A 21,663-nucleotide genomic window follows, 5' to 3' on the forward strand; every position below is an offset into this window, starting at 1 on the left:
AGACATTACAAAACAGATCAACTCAAAGCTCACATCTCTTATGCAAATTGGAGCTCAAATTTTACATTTTTTCAGAAAATGTTTCTCTGCTCCACTCCAGACTGATGCGGCACCGCGTCACAGCCACAGAATTTTATAGCTACTTCACAGCAGTCCTGTTCCATCTGTCAATTTCCAGAAGACTCATATCATCATGTATAACATTCATAAGTAATCTGACAAGACTTACTTCCAACTTCATACGATTTTTCAATTGTATGAAAAAAAAGAATTTTGAATACTCCAGTTGTGAAGTTTTGTTCCACATGAAAAGCACAAGATTATCACAACCCCACACACACACACACACACACACACACACACACACACACACACACACACACACACACACACACACACAGTTTAAGCAGGCAGGAAAGTTGTAATCACCAACTCAAAATGTAACACTTAAAATCACGAGAATGTTTTTAAAACGTTCGATATTAAGCTGCTTAAATCTCCTGAGTGACGCCGTTCGTCACACTCAGTGACGTTAATGCTATTCGACTTGTCAATCAAGTCATTAAGATGAATTTGGCCCATTTATCTCCCGGGCAGTGTAATCGTCCGGTGTAATTGTCTGGAGATGCTGAACTCTACAGACGCTGCTGCAAACAAACTCCTCACAGACACAACTGGCAGCACACCCTCCTGTGATACGACGATCCGTTTCATTTCTCATCGTTCCACACTGCACTCTGGGAATGCTTTACAGAGTGAAGGAGTTATCAGAATTATCAGGCCGTTAGCAGAGCCGCACAGCCCCATTAAACAGTGATCAAAGAGGCTCAACAGGGCACGTGACTTTAACGACACACAGGGAATTAGACATTAAACAAACCTACAGCATACTGACATATTCTCAGCAGGTATTTGGTACTTAACTGTCACAGACAAACTGATAAGGTTCAAGCTCAGCCAAACACTTATTTTTTAATCTGATATTTGCATTAGTTTTTGGTTACCTGTGTAACACAAAGCAGAGAGAGAGAGAGAGAGAGAGAGAGAGAGAGAGAGAGAAAACTAGTTTAAATTCAGAGATGTAAAGACAGTATTTTTTTATGTCAGTGGGTGCATTTAATCAGGTGTGAGCAGAAAAATCTGCAGGATACTCACAGACTCCAAGTTCACAAACGTTCTCTGGTCCCGTCCAGTCATCCTCATGTTACTGAATCAGTGCTGAACCACAGAGTGGTACCATGACACTACGCACATTTTAATAAAACAATTTATGTATGATTCCTGGCGCTTTGCAACATCACACCACCTTGTGGTGGCCTTCAGTCATGACTGCATTGATCATTTGTAACTGAAATACACATTACTTGTGGTATGTGTAAAGGTGCTTTGACCTGCGCGAATTTGATCCCCACACTGGCACACAATCTGGCGTGCCAGTGAGTAAACTTACTGTAAACTGTGCGCAACTGCGTGGCAGTATACAGAAAATTTTGAAAGGTTCAAAACTTCTGGCATGCATTAATTTTGTGAACTAGTCGTGAACATTGTGCAACCTATTTGAAAATGCTGTGAGTCTCTGCGAGTCAATGCGTGTCTTTGTGTGCAGGGCATGTGAATGATTATGACAAGATGTTACACCTAGTGTGTCTTAACAGAGAGCGGCGACATGACGAGTCAAAAAAAAAAAAAAAAAAAAAAACTGGTCACATGACTCCTGGTGCAATCTTGGCTCCAAAATAGCATTGGCTGTTAATGTGTCTGCATGTAAATCCAGCTATTTTATTTATTTAGTCACTGAAAATGCCAGGTTGTTGTGCATTTAGATGCACAAATAGACACAACCAGGGCTTCAATATGTACAGATTCCCTTCAGATCTGAACAGAAGAAACATTTGGAAAAATAAAGTCAGCTGTGTGGGATGGAAGCCGACATCATCGTCAAAGCTTTGAGAAATAAATTTATTGTTCGGTCTCATGTACAGTAAAACTCACCTAAACCGTCATCGTATAAACCAGATATTTGCTGGACAAAAAAAGTCCCAAAGGTTTTGTATTGTTTTCCATGTAATAAACACCATATATAATGGATTTTGTACAACAGATTTTTCACTCACATCAGATAAAATTTCCCATCTGATCGCAATGTATTTCCATTAAAAAAACCCAAGCATTCTGGACGTGCAGAGGTACAAATTAAAGTTCAGCGCTCTGACACTCACCAATCTGAGTAAAGTGGGACCAGAGTCATTTCTGTGATTAAAAGTCTGACCGTTTATTTTTTCACACCGTGTTCAGACTGAAGCCTGACGTGCAGCTGTTAAATCAGACACAAAAGGCTGTGATTTGACACTTTTCTGCCTTCACTTCTGCCATCATATTAATAGTTTTTGCAGTGCGCACGCTGATTACAAACAGATCATAAAATTCTGCACACTCACAGCACAAAGTCGGTAAAAGAGAAAATAGTACAGCTTACCTTTGATTTGGAGATGATGATTGTAGAAAGAAAAGCTTGCTGAAGGTCAAATTAATCCAGAATAAAGCATAATCCAGAGAAGGAGAACTTTAAAACTGCCATGCATGTCACTGCATGAGACGGAGTTACAGAGCTGCAGCTGCATAAATCAGGCTTTAAATTAATTAAATAAATCATCATAAATTGCAAGTTTATATAAATTTGATAGCTCAACTATTTTTATATTTATTTTGATAGCACCTGTACCCGGATGTGTTGCTGTGTGGCAACACTGTCCATTACAATATATATCGGGTGTCCCAAAAAAAATGCAACATTTTATCAGCAAAGAAAATGGTCAAAACATATGTCTAGGAAATAAATTTATGGCTGGATAGAAAGCTGAAAGGTTGAAGTTTTTCATACCAATGTCAATATTGGCCCTGCATTTTGTCAGTCTAGCATAAAGTCGCTGCACCTGTTTGACACTCTTGCTCTGGTCCCAAAACTCAATTTTTATTCGCTGTAGTATGGTTAATCTTGGCATTTTCCTGAGTCTTGCTTGGCATCAACATAAACTTCAGGGTCTTTGTAGCATTTAAGGGTCAAACTGTTTGTTTTATATGTTGTATATTTTTTGGGACACCCTATATATTATAAATAATTACCTTTGAGACAAGATTCCAAATGCGTTCTCCACCACATGACGAAATTATTATTTTATATAGCGTGGCGTCAAACTTGACAAAGCGCGGCGTCCAGCGGGATAAAGGTGGGTCAAAGCGGGAAGCATTGGCACAATAAATTGTGCAGCAGTGTGTGGATCAAGCTCGTTCAAGTGTTAAGGTGACTTAAGACATTTCTGTTCCTGTGGTTTTGTGTGTATCCCAGCACGAGGATAGTTTTAGTTTATGTTCCTGAGGAAAACACCAAGTTTTGCTGACAGCATGTTTTCAAGGAAGACAAAAGGACAAACTGAACCCACCAGCTCCTCCACCCTGGTCCGTGGAGGGACTGAGCTCCACCCACCATGGCTTAAACATCAGGAGCCGCTGAATTTCATCATCGCCAAACAAATCGGCTCTGTGAGGACAGATGGCTGTCATTAGAGAGAGCAGTGAGACAGACAGTGGTTCATTCAGACTCTTTGGAGGCGTTGGCTTCGGTAAACTCACAGGTAATGATCAGGAGAGAAGGCAGATGTCTCTGCCTGCAGCCGCGCCTGCCTCCTCTCTGCTGCAGAGGCCTCTTCTGGATTCTTGATATCAACCACGTCACTCAGTTCCTCCTGTCAGGACATTTCTAGCTTAAAGTTCTGACGAAAACTCACTTGCAGCACTTGAAAAGGAGCTGAGGACTTCAGAGATGAGACAGAATCTTTACCTGCAGGCGGGTAAACACTCCAGACCTCTGATTGCCAAAACCATATTTCTGCATGCTTCCCAGCTCTGTGTCTGAGCTCTCTGTGTGCACCTTCTGCTCAACCTGCCAGTCAAACTCTTCATCTTCCTCATCATCTCCTGCACTTCCACTGCAGGCTTCAGAAACATTAGCAGTTAATATAGACTGCATCAGTCAATGCCATTCTTACCATCCAGTTACTCACATGACTGACCAACCAGGAAGTCATTTTCACACAAATTCAGTCTCTATGAACACTCATGCAGCACTTATAACCTCAATATGATTTTACAGGCCTGTCACTCCCTGATGATTTAGCCAGCGTACACGACATATGAAAAATATGCAGAATACGCTGACCTATGTCTAATAAGTTATGGGCAGGTTCAGTGCAAGTTAAGAGCATGTTGAAGCACGCTGGTATATGGTGTAAAATGGCGAGTATGTCGAAAGATTTTCGGCGTGCACAATATTTTCGATGCCAACGTATGACTCATATGACCCGCATACATGGGCCATAAGCTGTAGGTAAGTTGTGCGACTGTTGACACACGTTAAGTTATTCATAAGTCGAAAATACGTCCATTGATGCTGTCCATTGATTGGCTCAACACCTGAAAGCTGCAGTCCTCATGAGAACAGTTCAGACTGTTTTGAATATTAAAAGCATTCTGAGTAAATATATAAAGTCTTAATCTTACCTGTTTGTTTCATTTGGATTCATCATCACAGCCTGAAGAAAACGTATGCATATAAAGCGTCCTGATTTTGGAAAATGACGTCTGAAAATACTTGTCGTGGCTGAAGAAATGTAGTGTTTTAAAAGAAGTCTCTCTGTGTTTTGTCTGTTCCCAGTGCGTTTCTGAGCCTGAACCAGAGGACGACAGCGTTTTGTGCCACAACAAGACAATTAACTTATTACCCGAGGCCAAAATACAGCCATCGAGTATTGCAAAGACTTTGCATCCGTCCTTCCGTCCGTGCTCAGCACAAGTCCAGACCTATTACTGCCAGGGTCTTCAAATTCACAGGGAGCATTCTTGGGACACATTCTTGGACAAGTTCAAAGATAGCTAACCTTGACCTATTCTAAGGGGTTAAAAGCTCAAATTTTAGCGTTGATCCAATCACCTACATTCAGAACAATATACAAGAGTCGCTTGTTGTGTGTAGACGGTGCCATCTTGTGCCCATAGAAGATAATGCAAATTTTTTTGATAAGCACGTCAGACAGAGGATCAGTCAAACAAGTAAAAAAAGAAAAAAAAATATTTACAGTCTGGGAAATACAGTAACCACGATTTCAAAATAAACACTGAAAATAAATGTGTCTTAGAGCCAGAACTCAGAGATTGTCTTACCTGCACTTACTTCCTCTACAAGGGGCTTTGCTGAACAGGAGCCTTTCGGTGCAAGGAGACTTGTCAACATCTGGAGACCTTCAAAGTGCTCTCCAGTGGTCTCCTTGGGAACCTTTAGTGTGAAGAGACCTAAAAGAACATAGAACATACAGAAAAAGATTACTAATACAGTTGCTGTTTAACAAGATCAATTAACAGACAAGAAATACCACAGAGGTGGCGGGTCACTGGATGAGGAGTTGTCCTCCTGACCAAAAAAATGGTGGTATATTTCCAGGTACAACCACTGGTCCATTCCATGTGTCCCCCTATTACAGATGGGTACGTACCAGTCTCTGCGTTCAGGGAAAACTCTATGGAAAGCAGTGATAAGTTCCACCCCAAAGGACCACATATGGCCCAGGAAGGCTTGTCAAATGGTTGTACTGATGTGACTGATCAATTAAATTAGTAAGTCCATTCTGCTGCTCCCTGTTTTCACTCAGGGTGGCCACGGCAGATCCATGGTAGATCTACATGTTGATTTAGCTTCAGTTTTATGCAGGATGCCCTTCCTGACACCACTTCATATAACATGAAGAATGGACAGGAGTGGAATTTGAACCGGGAACCTTCAACATTGGAAACAAGTGCACTGTCCGCTTGGCCACCACCTGAATCAAAGCAACAATCTTATGGCCAGGTCACACGGCATGCGACGATTCCTGAACAAAGGGGAAAAAGTAAAAAAAAAAAAAAGTCAAATTGTTGAGAAAAGGTGGACAAATGAGCTTTTGACTTTTCCCATCACGGAATAGCCTGTAAATCAAGAGCGCAAAAGGAATGAAAGAGGAACAAAACGAAATCAAAGCCAATGTTGATCTCGATGCATTAAACAAAATGCGCCTGGAGCCACTGCTGGAGCAGTGTGTGTATCTGCATCCTGCTCTGCGCTCCAGGAATCGGCACTGGGACGGAGCTCTGTAGTCCTGGAGAAGCTGCAGACAGAAATGGGCGATCTGACCCACTGTGGAGATCTGTACGGACGTCAGCGGATCCACCTGCTCTGGTTACTCATCCAGAACAAAAGAGGGATCATCTCCATCATAAGAATCCTCAACAGAAGCAACAGAACTATGACTATGTTTACTGTCTGTGAAGTGATGTCAGCATCAAATCAAACTGCAGCTCCCACCAGGTATACACAGGGTCCAAGCCCCTTACGCAGACCGCCTCCAGAGCCCCCACCAGAACCACTTCACTGGAAACGATGCAGCTCCAAGATGCAGACCTGACCTGCAGACCCACGTGAGTGATGGCGTTGTCATGCCAAGTTTGCCATCAAGAGGACTAAATTTCAATTCAAACTTTACGTATTTCTAAAGCACATTTAAAATGACAGCGGTTGACCAAAGTGCTGTACAAAAAAGAAAACGGGCACCAGGTTACGCCCAATAATAAGTAATAAAAGAAGTTAAAAAATAATGATAAAATTGCAGCAAGCAATACAAAGAATAAAAAATAGAGGTGCATTTGCTCATTTTGGAAATGCCAGAGATAAGAACTGGGTTTTTAAAGATTTAAAAAGTCTCTAAGGTCAGGGACGATATAATATCGAAGGGGAGACTATTCCAAAGCCTGGGGGCAGTTGCCGCAAAGCCCCCGTCACCTCTAGTCTTTAATCTAGTTTTAGGCACCTCCAGCAAAAGTTGGTCAGAAGTGTTTATAACAGAAGCTGACTAGTTGGCGTAGTATTGGTTGTTGGGCTTGCAGATATGGAGAGCCTGAAAGAAGGATCTTAATGACAGTTCATAAAAAGTAAGTCCCTTCGGCTGCTCCCTTGTTTGCACTCGGGGTCGCCACAGCAAATCCAAGATGGATCTGCATGTTGAATTGGCACAGGTTTTACGCCGGATGCCCACATTACATGCAGAAATGTGGCAGGGGTGGGATTTGAACCCGGAGCCTTCTGAACTGAAACCAAGCGCATTAACCACTTGGCCACCACCCTGTCTAAACAATCATGAGCAGAGTGTTATGAGGAGAGTTACAGGCTCATTTTGGCACAGCCTGTTAAACACGCGCCACGCTGACAGACAGGCAATGAGGTGTCAGAATCCACGAAGCAGACAAGTTCATTAGGACTGATTATGTCAAAGTAAAAGCCATGTCATGTGATAGGTTCTATGTAGACATCATTATGCACTTTCACTTCTCTGGATGTTTTTTTTTTTTTAACTCCACCACAAGCTCTCGTCACTGTACGAGTAAAGCAGATTACAGCAAGCCCGCAGCTAAAATCATTAGTACATTACACAAGAGTCCACTGGCCCTTAAATGGAAAGAACTTATCAGCATGTTAATTGAATGTGGTTTATTGAGGCTAAACTGACGAGACCACAGGGATCCCTCACTGCCTCTTACAATACCCACAAGTCCATGTGTGGGAAAGGCTCAGGTGCAGTGGACACATCACAGATCAGCTGGGTTAAAGGAGAATGCTCGCACCGTATTTTACAGTACAGTTCAAGGATTCATGTTTTCGTGTCACGGTTGGGAAACTGTTACCTAGTGAACAATGATGCACTCAATCAACTGGTCAAGGATTGCTGAAAGATGGAAAGTGCTATGTTCCAAATTTCAACTTATGCAAATATTCTCACCACTGCGCTCATAAGCATAAATTAATTGCATATCACACAAAAATAAATCCTTGTTATTTGATTGATGGACTGTACAACCCCGATTCCAATGAAGTTGGACATTGTGTAATATGTAAATAAAAACAGAATACAATGATTTGCAAATCCTCTTCAACCTATATTCAATTGAATACATCACAAAGACAAGATATTTAATGTTCAAACTGATAAACTTTATTGTTTTTGTGTAAGTATTTGTTCATTTTGAAATGGATGCCTACAACACGTTTCAAAAAAGCTGGGACAGTGGTATGTTTACCACTGTGTTACATCACCTTTCCTTCTAACAACACTCAATAAGCGTTTAGGAACTGAGGACACTAATTGTTGAAGCTTTGTAGGTGGAATTCTTTCACATTCTTGCTTGATGTATGATTTCAGTTGTTCAACAGTCTGGGGTCTCCGTTGTCATATTTTGCGCTTCATAATGTGCCACACATTTTCAATGGGCAACAGGTCTGGACTGCAGGCAGGTCAGTCTAGTACCTGCACTCTTTTACTATGAAGTCACACTGTTGTAACACGTGCAGAATGTGCTTTGGCATTGTCTTGCTGAAATAAGCAGGGACGTCCCCGAAAAAGACGTTGCTTGGATGGCAGCATGTGTTGCTCCAAAACCTGGATGTACCTTTCAGCAATAATGGTGCCATCACAGATGTGTAAGTTGTCCATGCCATGGGTACTAACACACCCCCATACCATCACAGATGCTGGCTTTTGAACTTTGTGCTGGTAACAATCTGGATGGTCTTTTTCCTCTTTTGTCCTGAGGACACCACGTCCATGATTTCTAAAAACAATTTGAAATGTGGACTCATGAGACCACAGCACACTTTTCCACTTTGTGTCTGTCCATTTCAAATGAGCTTTGGCCCAGAGAAGGCGGCAGCATTTCTGGATGTTGTTGATGTATGGCTTTCGCTTTGCATGGTAGAGTTTTAACTTACACTTGTAGATGTAGCGATGAACCGTGTTAACTGACAATGGCTATCTGAAGTGTTCCTGATCCAACGCTGTAAGATCCTTTACACAATGATGTCGGTTTATAACAGTGCCACCTGAGGGATGGAAGGTCACGGGCATTCAATGTTGGTTTTCGGTCTTGCCGCCTACCTGTAGAAACTTCTCGAGATTCTCTGAATCTTCTGATTATATTATGGACTGTAGATGATGGAATCCTTAAATTCCTTGCAACTGAACGTTGAGAAATGTTCTTAAACTGTTGGACTATTTTTTTTTTCACCCAGTTGTTCACAAAGTGGTGATCCTCGACCCATCTTTGCCTGTGAACAGCTGAGCCTTTTGGGGATGCTCCTTTTATACCAAATCATGACAATTTGTGTCTTCAGTTCCCAAATACTTATTGAGTGTTGTTAGAAGGAAAGGTGATGTAACACAGTGGTATACATACCCCTGTCCCAGCTTTTTTTTTTTAAAATGTGTTGCAGCCATCCATTTCAAAATGAGCAAATATTTGCACAAAAACAATAAGGTTTATCAGTTTGAACATTAAATATCTTGTCTTTGTGGTGTATTCAATTGAATATAGGTTGAACTGGATTTGCAAATCGTATTCTGTTTTCATTAAATTTTACACAATGTCCCAACTTCATTGGAATTGGGGTTGTATGTCACGTGACATTTATTATCTGTCCCATTGTATGAGTGACATCATGCGTCACATATTTTAGTTTTATATAATGGCTGAGTGGATCCTTGTCATTTGATTGGTGCTTTGTTACGACCTGGATTAATTCATCCCATTTGTATTGCATTGTATTTAGAGTGCAGTTTGGTTCCATTTAGAGTGCAAATTTGGTTCCATACATTTGATACCATTGCGCACTACGCACGCATGCACACACACACACACACACACACACAACGCTGTCTGGAGGCTGTTAGCAGGAAGAAAGAATGAAAAGCTGGACTAATTTCTGACATGATTTTTTTTCATTGTACTGTGGATGTACACAGTCTTTTTGCAGTAGTACACAGTAGTACACGTGCCCACCCCGTTGTGTGTGTGTGTTTGTGCGCGCGCGTGGGACAACACAACGATGTAAGCTGTAAGCCATCTGGATGCATGAAGAACTGTTCAGATGAAAAGCTGACATGATTTTTGGATAGACTGAGGAACTACTTTTTTTTTTCTTTTTTTATGGAAGTCCGAAGTCAGTGCACAGCATCACTGGACTACATGTCACAATTTGAACTTGAGCAGCAGTGGAACACCAAAATGTAAGTCCCTTTTCTGTTGTTTATAAATTAATAAAATACCAAATGACAAGGATCTATTTTAACCATTATACAAGGTCTGTTAGAAAAGTATCGGACCTTTTTATTTTTTGCAAAACCCATATGGATTTGAATCACGTGTGATTGCATCAGCCAAGCTTGAACCTTCGTGGGCATGCGTGAGTTTTTTCACGCCTGTCGGTTGCGTCATTCGCCTGTGAGCAGGCTTTGTGTGAGCAGTGGTCCACCCCTCTGGTCGGATTTTTATTGCGAATAAAATGTCTGAATGATTTGGAGCTTTGCTGCATCAAATTTTTCCAGAAACTGGTGGCTTTTCAGTCGTGTGACTATCCGAGAAATTGTGCATGAGGTGGACATGCCCCAACATGTCCTGTGAGGCTTCATCACAGCGTTGTTTTTGCGCCATGCGGCTCCGCCGCGATGCGCGGAATTTCTCCGCACGTCTGTCTCAATGTGCCGAGAAAGTGCTGATGTCCACGTCTTCCGCAATTCCTGTGGTAGTCAGACGATGTCCCAGATCAACACAGCGTCCAGTTTGGAAATGAACGGCACATTCCACTGTTACAGGAGTTTTTGTCGTGGAAAGAGGAGCGGAGGAATTCTGCGCGTCGCGGTGGAGCCACATGGCGCAAAGCAACGCTGTGATGAAGCCTCACAGGACATGTTGTGGCATGTCCAGCTCATGCACAATTTCTCAGATAGTCACACGACTGAAAAGCCACCGAAAGCCATCTGAAAGCCGTCCTGTGAGACCAACATGGAGGTGGTTTTGTCCCGCGCCATGAGCGGCACGGTGGCGCATTCCTCCGCTGTTCTTTCCATGAAAAAAACTCCTGTAACAGTGGAATGTGCCGAAAAAGTGCTGATGTCCATGTTTTCTGCCATTTCTGTGGAAGTCAGACAACGTCCCGGATCAACAAAGCCTTCATGTTGGAAATGATCTGGTTGATTCAGCTGGGTTTCAGCCTGTCGATCGGCGCTCGGAGTGCGCCGCGCTCTCAGCAGCTGTGGGCGGTCTTTAAACCGGCTGGAGCACTCCTTAATCTGTGTAATCCCCATAAAATCGTCCCTGAAAGCCATCTGAATTTTCCGAATGGTGTCCAGCTGGAGGTCTCTCACAGTTTCTGGATAAATTTGATGCAGCAAAGCTCCAAACCGTTCAGACATTTATTCGCAATAAAAATCCAACGAGAGGGGTGGACCACTGCTCACTCAAAGCCTGCTCACAGGCGAATGACGCAACCAGCAGGCGTGAAAAAACTCACGCATGCGCACGAAAGTTCAAGCTTGGCTGATGCAATCACACGTGATTCAAATCTATATGGTTTTTGCAAAAAATAAAAAGGTCCAATACTTTTCTAACAGACCTCGTATAAAACAAATAACGAAAGTTTTTCCATTCTTTCAATGGAACGAATATTTAAATTGAATATTTCACCTCATGAAATATTCATACCATTGAACTCAAACATTCATTATTTGTATACTCGTCGCCATGCATTTCTAGTTTTTCATAAAAATGCTTCCATGATACGAGGAAACTGAATCCAGTTGCAGCAGTCGATGTGGGTACGCCTTTAGCAGCTTTTTTTTCCACTGGATTGTAGAAAACAGACATGTTTCTACATATACGGCTCAGCTCCTCAGCCGCTCTCGCTAACCTCGGTGATGTGTTGGTGAGTTGCCTACGGGGCTGACTCAACTGCTGGGTGGACACAGATGGCTCTGTGCGCCGCTGCTGTCTGTTTCCTGCTCTGAGAAGAAAGACCTGTGTAATTTTAAGCAAAATATCAAATGACACAGATCGAATTAGGTGTCAAAAAGAATGAAGGTTTTTCATTTGAGCAACTGAAAGTTTCATTCATTGAATGGCACATTCCATCAGTCATCTCATACAAATATTTTTACCACTGAAATCATAAACATTCACGAGGACGTTGACCTGTGGGGATAGAGATGTGGACATTTGTACTATATACGGAGGACAGCTGAGTTTTGGGGAAAAATCTGTTTACAGTTGTAATACATTTTGTAAGTACTGACAGAAAATTTCTTGTTTTTTATGAAAGTCTTTATTGAAGGTTTAATCCGTTTTCAGCTGTGTTTAATTTTCTTAAATGATTTTTTTGTCGTCAATAAGCTTTTCTGAAGCTGCTTAACAGTACAATATTCCATATAAAGAAAATACGATTAAAAGTTTTCTGTATTTGCACTGTGACAGTGTTTACATTGTATCAAATTTTGTTTTTTTTGGGGGGGGGGGGGGGGGGGTCTGTGTGAGACACTGTTCAGACAATTCTGTTGTTTTGTCTGGAGTGTGAACACGTTAATTCCTGGTTTGGGGTCACATGCAAAGTCCAGATTTGAATCTGCTGTCTGGGATGTTAGAGGATGGACAGACTGATGAATTCTGTCAGGTCAACCTCACATGCTTTTATTTTGAAATACAGGCTCTCATTGTGGAATTGAAACATAAACAGGCTTGTGGTTTTAATAATTACTGGTTTCTTATAAAAATACTGGTCCGCACACTTTGCTGTTTTCCCGAGTTGAATCCTCATGAAAAAAATACACAAGTATGCCAAAGGATGAAAGTCAGCTCTTTCTGGATTTCAACTGATGCTCCAGATACACAAACACACAGAGACCACTTCCCTTATATTATATGGATTATTTGTATGATCATTTTAAGCCTATACTGTCCATCCCCAGATTGTGGAGAATTTATTTCACGAAGTCCTCTGGCATGAAGAGGTCTTTATGAAATCTAAAGGAATTTCCATCAAATACAAATTCCAACTAGGACTGCAAGCAATCATATACGGGCCCTCATTCTGCGCGACCGCCTACCGAGGCCAGCGCGTCCCTTTGTGACGAGATGTGGGCAAGTGCGTAGATGGGCAACCACTCATCACACATTTCAAATTTCAAGCAAATCACACAATGCATGAAGGAGTTATGAGATATTGATAGTTCGTCCACTAGGGGGCACTCAGTGTACAAACAGAGGGGCAAGGTGTGGTAAGGGGCTCACCCTCATTACACATGTGAAGTTTCAAGTCAGTCAGGTAAAGCATGAAGGAGTTATGACCAGTTGATTGTTTATCCACTAGGGGGCACTCAGAGCACAAACAGAGGGGCCAGGTGTGTTCAGGGGCCAACTATCATCACATGTGAAGTTTCAAGTCCATCAGCCAAAGCATGATGGAGTTATCATGACTTGATGTTCCATGGCGAAGGGTCAAAATAGCGGCGCCATAGCAGACACACCCTTCGACATAGAGAAAAGCTTTCAATAATTTTTGATCAGTATCATCTCTGGATGCTCTGAAAGAAATTTGAAGTGCATTGGACAAAATCCATAGGAGGAGTTCGTTCAAATACAACGTGTGGAAATCACGCCAAAATGACACAAAAATTCAAAATGGTCGACTTCCTGTTTGGAGTAGACCTATGGTGCAAGACACTTTTTTGTATGTCTATGCAAGTCACACATGTGTACCAATTTTCATCTCCCTACTTAAAAAAAAACCCTATGGGGAGGGGTTTTTGACAGTTTTAAAGGGGCGCTATTGAGGCATTTTGCCCCGCCCATAGGCGACGGCCCTATGAATTGTAAGAGGTTGTGGTGCTTGACGTGTGTATCAATTTTCATGATGATATGACAAAATTAAAGCCGTCAAAAAGAAGAACGTAATTTCATGGCGAAGGGTCGATATTCGGCACGCCGCCACACGGACGCCGTTACTCGTAACTTCACGGCGATCATCACCTGCATTCACCAACTTGTTCTGCATGTTTTAGAAGTGGAATGAAGTTGATTGGGTTAACTATGTGACATCAGGACCTGTAAAGTAAAAATAGGGCATTTCCTGTTACCATCAGGGGGCACTATGGCAGAACTGGGAAGTTAATACATGCAGACGTTCAGGGCGGAGCCCTCATCATTACAATGTAGTATAAAAGGTCTGACAATGTGATCAAGGATACTGCATTACATGGACTAGTGCTGTGCCCGAAGGAAGTTTGTATTCCTATAGAAAATTGGGAGATTAAGTAGGTTTCTCATGGATGGTCATATGAGGCTGTGTTTGAAGGTGGGATGTAGAAAGAAGTGTACTTAGTTTATATTATATTATTAAGTGAGTATAGCATTTCATATTGTTTTTTTTTTTTTAATCAGTTTTATTAATTTTATGAAAATAAACGGATTCCTTTTAAATGGTTATTGGAAGAGACTCAGACAAAATTAAACAGAACATTTAAAATATTTGAAACAGCAAATCAGTATCCCACCTCTTGAACACAGTGTATTTCAACTTGAACTCACAGGAAATTTATTTTATTCAGCTTATGTACTTACTGAAACATTGTACAAACAGTGGGAAATTTGTTGGTGTTATCCAAAAACAGATTTTAGCTAATGTCGCTGCAGCGTTGTCAAGTTACACTCAGTCACAAGGAACACTGACAGCATGCCTTTCACAGTAAAAGTGTTTGCTGGGATGCTGGGATTAAACATTTTATTGTGAAAGGCTGTGGGCAACATGAACTATCTGATGTTTAACTTTGCTACCAATAACATCAGCGAGCCACTCTATCTTGTAAGCATGAATTGTTAATCAAAATAAAGATTTTGAAAACTAATTCCCAAAATTTTCATCATACAGGATGCACATCATCGTGCCTTGAGCAAGCCATATCCGAAAGCTGGGGTCAAGCTGACAAACAGTCAGAGAGATATGCGAGCCACAGTCCCAAACACAGACGCTTCTTGCTTTATAGACAGATGTGAGATCTGGAGTCCACTCAGTAAGCCTGACTACATGAGATGGGACCGGCATCCCATAGAGACCCTGCATGCTGAATTCTGTTGAAATATTGTTAAGGTTCAAAGGAAAACAACCACAAATACGTTTTTGTCTGTTCTGTTTTTTTTTTTTTTACAATTCTCAGATAAAAGTCTAACTTTGAACAGACATGCATAACTTGGCACAGACATTCAGACAAGGACAGACAGCTCCACTGGCTTTACAGTATGATGACTGACAACCCACGATGACTGATTTAAACATCACAAAATGTAACTGCATTTTATTCAGTGACTGAAATGTTATTTTAGCATTTTATCTCTTAATGTTATGTTTTATTTTACTTTATACTTTTGCAACACTATATCTAAACAGTCATATTAATAAAACAACTGAATTGAAATTGAGAGAGAGAAAGCAGGAGAGTGACTGACCTTTACTGATGTCAAATGCTGCCTTTTCTCGTCCATCTTCCACAATCCTTCCAGGAAGAGTTAACCTGAAAATAAGGGAAACCATCATTGATAGCAAATAAATATGTTTTATTGTGTTTAGGGTTTGAAACTGATATTTTCATTCTAAACCTGTTCTTCGTAGTTACAACCCCTGGCAAAAATTATGGAATCACCGGCCTCGGAGGATGTTCATTCAGTTGTTTCATTTTGTAGAAAAAAAGTAGATCACAGACATGACACAAAACTAAAGTCATTTCAAATGGCAACTTTCTGACTAACACCTGCATCAAATCAGATCTGCTTGTTAGTCTGCATCTAAAAAGGAGTGATCACACCTTGGAGAGCTGTTGCACCAAGTGGACTGACATGAATCATGGCTCCAACACAAGAGATGTCAATTGAAACAAAGGAGAGGATTATCAAACTATTAAAAGAGGGTAAATCATCACACAATGTTGCAAAAGAGATGTTGGTTGTTCACAGTCAGCTGTGTCTAAACTCTGGACCAAATACAAACAACATGGGAAGGTTGTTAAAGGCAAACATACTGGTAGACCAAGGAAGACATCAAAGCGTCAAGACAGAAAACTTAAAGCAATATGTCTCAAAAATCGAAAATGCACAACAAAACAAATGAGGAATGAATGGGAAGAAACTGGAGTCGATGTCTGTGACCGAACTGTAAGAAACCGCCTAAAGGAAATGGGATTTACATACAGAAAAGCTAAACGAAAGCCATCATTAACACCTAAACAGAAAAAAACAAGGTTATAATGGGCTAAGGAAAAGCAATCATGGACTGTGGATGACTGGATGAAAGTCATATCAAATCAAATCAATTTCATTTATATAGCGCCAAATCACAACAAACAGTTGCCCAAGGCGCTTCATATTGCAAGGCAAAGCCATACAATAATTACAGAAAATATTCAGTGATGAATCTTGAATCTGCATTGGGCAAAGTGATGATGCTGGAACCTTTGTTTGGTGCCATTCCAATGACATTTATAAAGATGACTGCCTGAAGAGAACATGTAAATCTCCACAGTCATTGATGATATGGGGCTGCATGTCAGGTAAAGGCACTGGGGAGATGGCTGTTATTACATCATTAATAAATGCACAAATTTACGTTGATATTTTGGACACTTTTCTTATCCCATCAATTGAAAGGATGTTTGGGGATGATGAAATCATTTTTCAAGATGATAATGCATCTTGCCATAGAGCAAAAACTGTGAAAACATTCCTTGCAAAAAGACAGATAGGGTCAATGTCATGGCCTGCAAATAGTCCGGATCTTAATCCAATTGAAAATCTTTGGTGGAAGTTGAAGAAAATGGTCCATGACAAGGCTCCAACCTGCAAAGCTGATCTGGCAACAGCAATCAGAGAAAGTTGGAGCCAGATTGATGAAGAGTACCGTTTGTCACTCATTAAGTCCATGCCTCAGAGACTGCAAGCTGTTATAAAAGCCAGAGGTGGTGCAACAAAATACTAGTGATGTGTTGGAGCGTTCTTTTGTTTTTCATGATTCCATAATTTTTTCCTCAGAATTGAATGATACCATATTTTTTCCCTCTGCTTGGTCTAAAAAAGTAACTGTTACTGACTGCCACAATTATTTTTCCTGATTTCTTATAGTGTTTCTTAAAGCCAGAAAGTTGCCATTTGAAATGACTTTAGTTTTGTGTCATGTCTGTGATCTGCTTTTTTTCTACAAAATTAAACAACTGAATGAACATCCTCCGAGGCCGGTGATTCCATAATTTTTGCCAGGGGTTGTAGTTTGGGACTCCGGCGAGGGCGGTTGCATCTCCTCCTCTCTCACGCTCCCTCCACCCCCACCTCCCCTTGCGTTTCTCTCCCCACCCCGGCCTCCACACTTGCCACTCTTTCCCCCTCGGGAGGCTGCTGCGGCCACCCACACTCACATTGCCTCAATTTGGGTGACGGACTGTTTCAAAGTTTAGCGTACATTAACAATCAAATGTACGAGGCCTGTTAGAAAAGTATCCGAGCTTTTTATTTTTTTCAAAAACCTGATGGATTTGAATCATGTGTGCTTGCATGAGCCAACCTTGAACCTTCGTGCGCATGCGTGAATTTTTTCACGCCTGTCGATTGTGTCATTTGCTTGTGTGAGGATGGGTGGAGTCTCTCGGCGTTTTTTCTTTGCAAGGAAAAAGACGGAACGAGTGGAGCAGCGCGACTGCATCAAATTTTGCCAGAAACTGGGTGACAGCCAGGTGGAAACCATTCGGATTATTCAGACGGCTTTCGGTGACGATGCTATGGGCATCACACAGATTAAGGAGCGATACAACCGGTTTAAAGACGTCTGCACAACCGTGGAGAGCAAGCCGTGCTCCGTTCGGCCATCAACATGCTGAAATGACCAGATCATTTCCAAAGTGAACGCTGTGGTGATGTGAGACCGTCGTGTGACTATCCGAGAAATTGCGGAAGAGGTGGACATCAGCACTTTTTTGGCACATTCACTGTGACAGAAGATTTTGCCATGAAAAGAGTTGCAGCGAAATTCATCGGCACGAAGGTGATGGTGCAGCAAAAGCGCCTTCGTGTTGAAGCCTCACAGGACATGTTGTGGCATGCTCACCTCGTCCACAATTTGTCAGATAGTCACACGACTGAAAAGCCACCGAAAGCCATCTGAATCTTCCGAATGGTGGACGAGCTGGGCATGTCGCAGGTCTTCAGCTGTTCTTAGTTTAACCACAGTGAGGACACTCACAGAGTGGCACACAGTTTGTAAGAAAACCATTAACATTCCTTTTGTGTTAGTTTGCTGTTACCATCTCTTGTGTTTATGGGTCGGTTTTGACCTGTGTTTTAATTTAGCTGTAAAATAAACTACAAACAATTATCTATCATCCAGTTTGTTTCTCATCTCTTGGTTTCTTTGTTAGGCTTCCTTATCCATGAAAATATTGGTTTTAATATTTTTGGTGTGGGCCACTGGGCCTTTTTTTGTCAGTATACCCCTCAATTTCAGTTTAAAAAAAATGTAAAATGAAACTCAAGAGAATCAAATAAATAAATAAAAAGTTGCTGTGTCACCTGACTATTACTGAGGGGATTTAGAACACATCTCAAATAAATTAGTTTTATTTATTTTTTTAATTAAATATTATTGATTATAGTAACATCTATGGTGTTACGGGTCAGTTTCGAGTGATATTGTGACCCTGCAGTCCAGTAGTCATATCGAGGACCACATGTTTTCCTTGGTTTTTCTCAGGGATGCCACTCGCAGCTTTGCCTGTGTAAATCTGTAGATTCCAGGCATAGCTAGTTTTTGCATAACAGGCTGCCCAGATTTTTATGCCATACTTCCCTGGCTTACTGGGTATGTATTGCCGGAAGGGGCATTTTCCTCGGAAAGGGACAAGACGTTCATCCACTGTCACCTCTGGCCGTGGGTTGAACATCAGTGGAAGGAGCTGCACCCATCTCTCCCAGACATCCCTGATGGGGCAAGCTTGTCAGATCTAGCTCTGGTATCTCTGTTGTCAAATCTGAGGACTCTTGATATCATTTGAAAGGCCTGAAGTGACATTGTTGCACGGAAAATATTTCTGCCTGTTGATGCGTCCCACACACTATCAGTGGCCTCACTGCAGGATCTGTACACTCCAGCAAGAAGAACATCACCAATATAAGCATCCAGGTATTCCTCATCAATGTCTTTCCACATGCTGCCATGGACTTTTTTCCTTCAAGTTTTGTCATAGCAATAATGACTTTTTAGTGACAATGGCATAAATAGCTCAAAACATGTCTTGATGTCACTGACTCTCATCACAGCTGTTAAGGATTTTGTATATATGTTATCACTGTTAAACATTTGTACATTTGTCTTCTTTCTCATGAGAACGGTGTTGTGCTGTTTTGCACTTCACCCTGAGAATGTACGTGTTATTCAACCTTGTTTTAGCTTTGTCTTCTTTCTCATGAGAACGGTGTTGTGCTGTTTTGCACTTCACCCTGAGAATGTACGTGTTATTCAACCTTGTTTTAGCTTTGTCTTCTTTCTCATGAGAACGGAGATGTGCTGTTTTGCACCTGTCTTAATGCAATCCTGAGAATTCAATTTTGTTTAGCACTCTGGGGTCAATCTGAGCTGGGAATGAAGGGCTGGATGTACTTATTATTATAATATAACTTTGTTTTCGCAGCCTCTAACGACTGGGAGTAAGAGAACGTTTTGACTATTGTGATGTGGTGTTTAGTGTGAAGGAGTGTGAAAGACAGGACACTTCAGGCAGATGCAGAACAGCTGATACCTGCAACAGACGAACGAGATGTGCTGACCTGAAAGTGTTCTTCCTTACAGCTGCACTTATTGACGTATGCGTTTATGTTATGGGAAGAAACTTGTCTTGCGTCATCACCCCCACCCTTAGGACAAGTTTCTTGTTTATGTGATGAGGGCGTCTCTTAATAAAAAGAGCGGAAAAGCAGGCCAGACTTTAGTGTAGCCTTGGTGTACAGCCTGGCCGCACTCCGCGCGTAAAATTTGACTTTCTGTCTCACTGGTGTTTCTTGACTCTGTTTGTCTTGTTAAAGGTTTTAAAAATGTTTGGAGGAGAAAATACCCAACAACAGCAAACCTTGTGATTCCAGGGGTCATTTTGATGACATCTGCAGCAGCTGCCCTGCCAATCTTACCATTTTTGGACTTGAATCTTTCAGTGGGGTTTTGTTTTTGTGCAGGTATACTGGAAAACAAGGCAAAATGAGAATCCCCTAAAGCTCACATAATTGGGAGAGGAGCTGGCTGTCAGTGTGTTGGCTGACAGTGAACTTGTGATTTCAGTTTTGGGTGTAATTACTGCTTTATAATCTTATTTTTATAACTGGGTCGAAACCGACCCTAACAACACAAAGGTCATAATTTCAACTTGAGCATTTTATAATTTAGTGAAAAAATTTGTTTTATTTTGTTTAAATAGAGGTTCCTGACAAAGTCATGAAGCCTTGATGCAATAAACAAATTTATATGGTTATTTTATGCATTTAAAACCTAAAAACGGGTCGGTGCCGACCCTAACACAAGACAAAGGTTAAAATGTCTGTCAAACTCACTGCAGGTGTGCTGCTCTTTGCTCGCCGTGTCTTCATTGTTCTCTGAGACAGAGAGATGATGATTGTTTTTCAACTTGGAGCTACTGCACAAAAAAGCAGACTTGCTGCATCAAATGCTGATATGTCACAAATACGGGTACAGGATTACCGGTGAATGGAATGAATGTCTTATACCAGTACTTCAACCCTCAACAGGCACCAGTACAAAAATCATGGCAGAAACTCGCAAACTAGAACGTAACACCAACAACAGTAAACAGAAGCAGATGATGGTGAAGCTGCAGATCATAATCAACGGTCTAACAGCACACACACCCCTTTTTTATTTTATTTATTATCAGGTCTGCACTGATCTCATATATGGCCTTTTGGCAGCCTAACTGACAGAAATCACTCATAGCAACAGAGAACTTTAATCCCTCAATAAAACATCAGACCTCAATCCATCTATTTTATTGATTTCACACTCCAAATTACCGCACTCACGAATCGGACTCCAAGATACAACCTCCACCACTTCACACAATAACTCTCCCCTGACCAAGAGGGACAATACACCCTTTTCCAACAGCGGACCACAGTATCAGATTTGGAGGTGTTGATTCTCATCCCAGTTGCTTCAATTGCGTCTGCCGCAATCCTGCTCAGTGTGTATCGGCGGTCACTCTCGGATGAAGCAACGAAAACTACATCATCCACAAAAAGCAGAGATGCAACTCTGACATCACCAAAATGGACACCATCCAATCCCCGAATGCATCCTGAAATCCTGTCCATGAACATCATGAACAGAATTAGTGACAAGGGGCAACCCTGCAGGAGTCCAACACCCACCGGGAACACATCTGATGCAATGCCAATAATGTGGACACATCGCCAATTTTAGTTTTATAGAGACTGGCTCACACATTGCAGTGGTTCTGGCACACCATATTCTTTTAGCAGCCCCCCACAGGACACCATGAGGGACCCTGTAGTACTCCTTTTCCAAGTTCACAAAACATATGTAGACTGGTTGGTCATATTCCCCAAACCCCTTCAAAAACCCTTGTGAAGTAAAGCACTGTTCCACAACCACCCGCATTGTTCCTCCTGAATCCAAGGCATGACTATGAGTCAAAGTCTCCTCTG

At 41.6% G+C, this 21,663-nt stretch overlaps 1 protein-coding gene and 1 long non-coding RNA gene across 3 annotated transcripts in view; one reads left to right on the plus strand and one right to left on the minus strand.

The window, feature by feature from the left end:
• The window catches only part of shq1 (SHQ1, H/ACA ribonucleoprotein assembly factor), a 143,075-nt gene that overhangs the window by 118,960 nt on the left and 2,452 nt on the right, over positions 1 to 21,663 (minus strand). For both annotated transcript variants that reach the window (XM_034167475.1, XM_034167476.1), the window contains exons 3-7: positions 15,403 to 15,467; positions 5,218 to 5,346; positions 3,839 to 3,993; positions 3,631 to 3,743; positions 3,441 to 3,538 (exon numbers count right to left, since the gene is read on the minus strand). In XM_034167475.1, the coding sequence (XP_034023366.1) occupies positions 3,441 to 3,538; positions 3,631 to 3,743; positions 3,839 to 3,993; positions 5,218 to 5,346; positions 15,403 to 15,467 (560 nt within the window). The remainder of the gene's footprint in view (positions 1 to 3,440; positions 3,539 to 3,630; positions 3,744 to 3,838; positions 3,994 to 5,217; positions 5,347 to 15,402; positions 15,468 to 21,663) is intronic.
• Positions 1,504 to 21,486, plus strand: LOC117507653. The gene is made up of 3 exons (XR_004559812.1): positions 1,504 to 1,592; positions 10,120 to 10,124; positions 21,475 to 21,486. It is a non-coding gene; the product is annotated as an uncharacterized LOC117507653 (long non-coding RNA).

The sequence above is a fragment of the Thalassophryne amazonica genome, chromosome 3, assembly GCF_902500255.1.
Source record: "Thalassophryne amazonica chromosome 3, fThaAma1.1, whole genome shotgun sequence".
NCBI lineage: Eukaryota > Metazoa > Chordata > Actinopteri > Batrachoidiformes > Batrachoididae > Thalassophryne > Thalassophryne amazonica.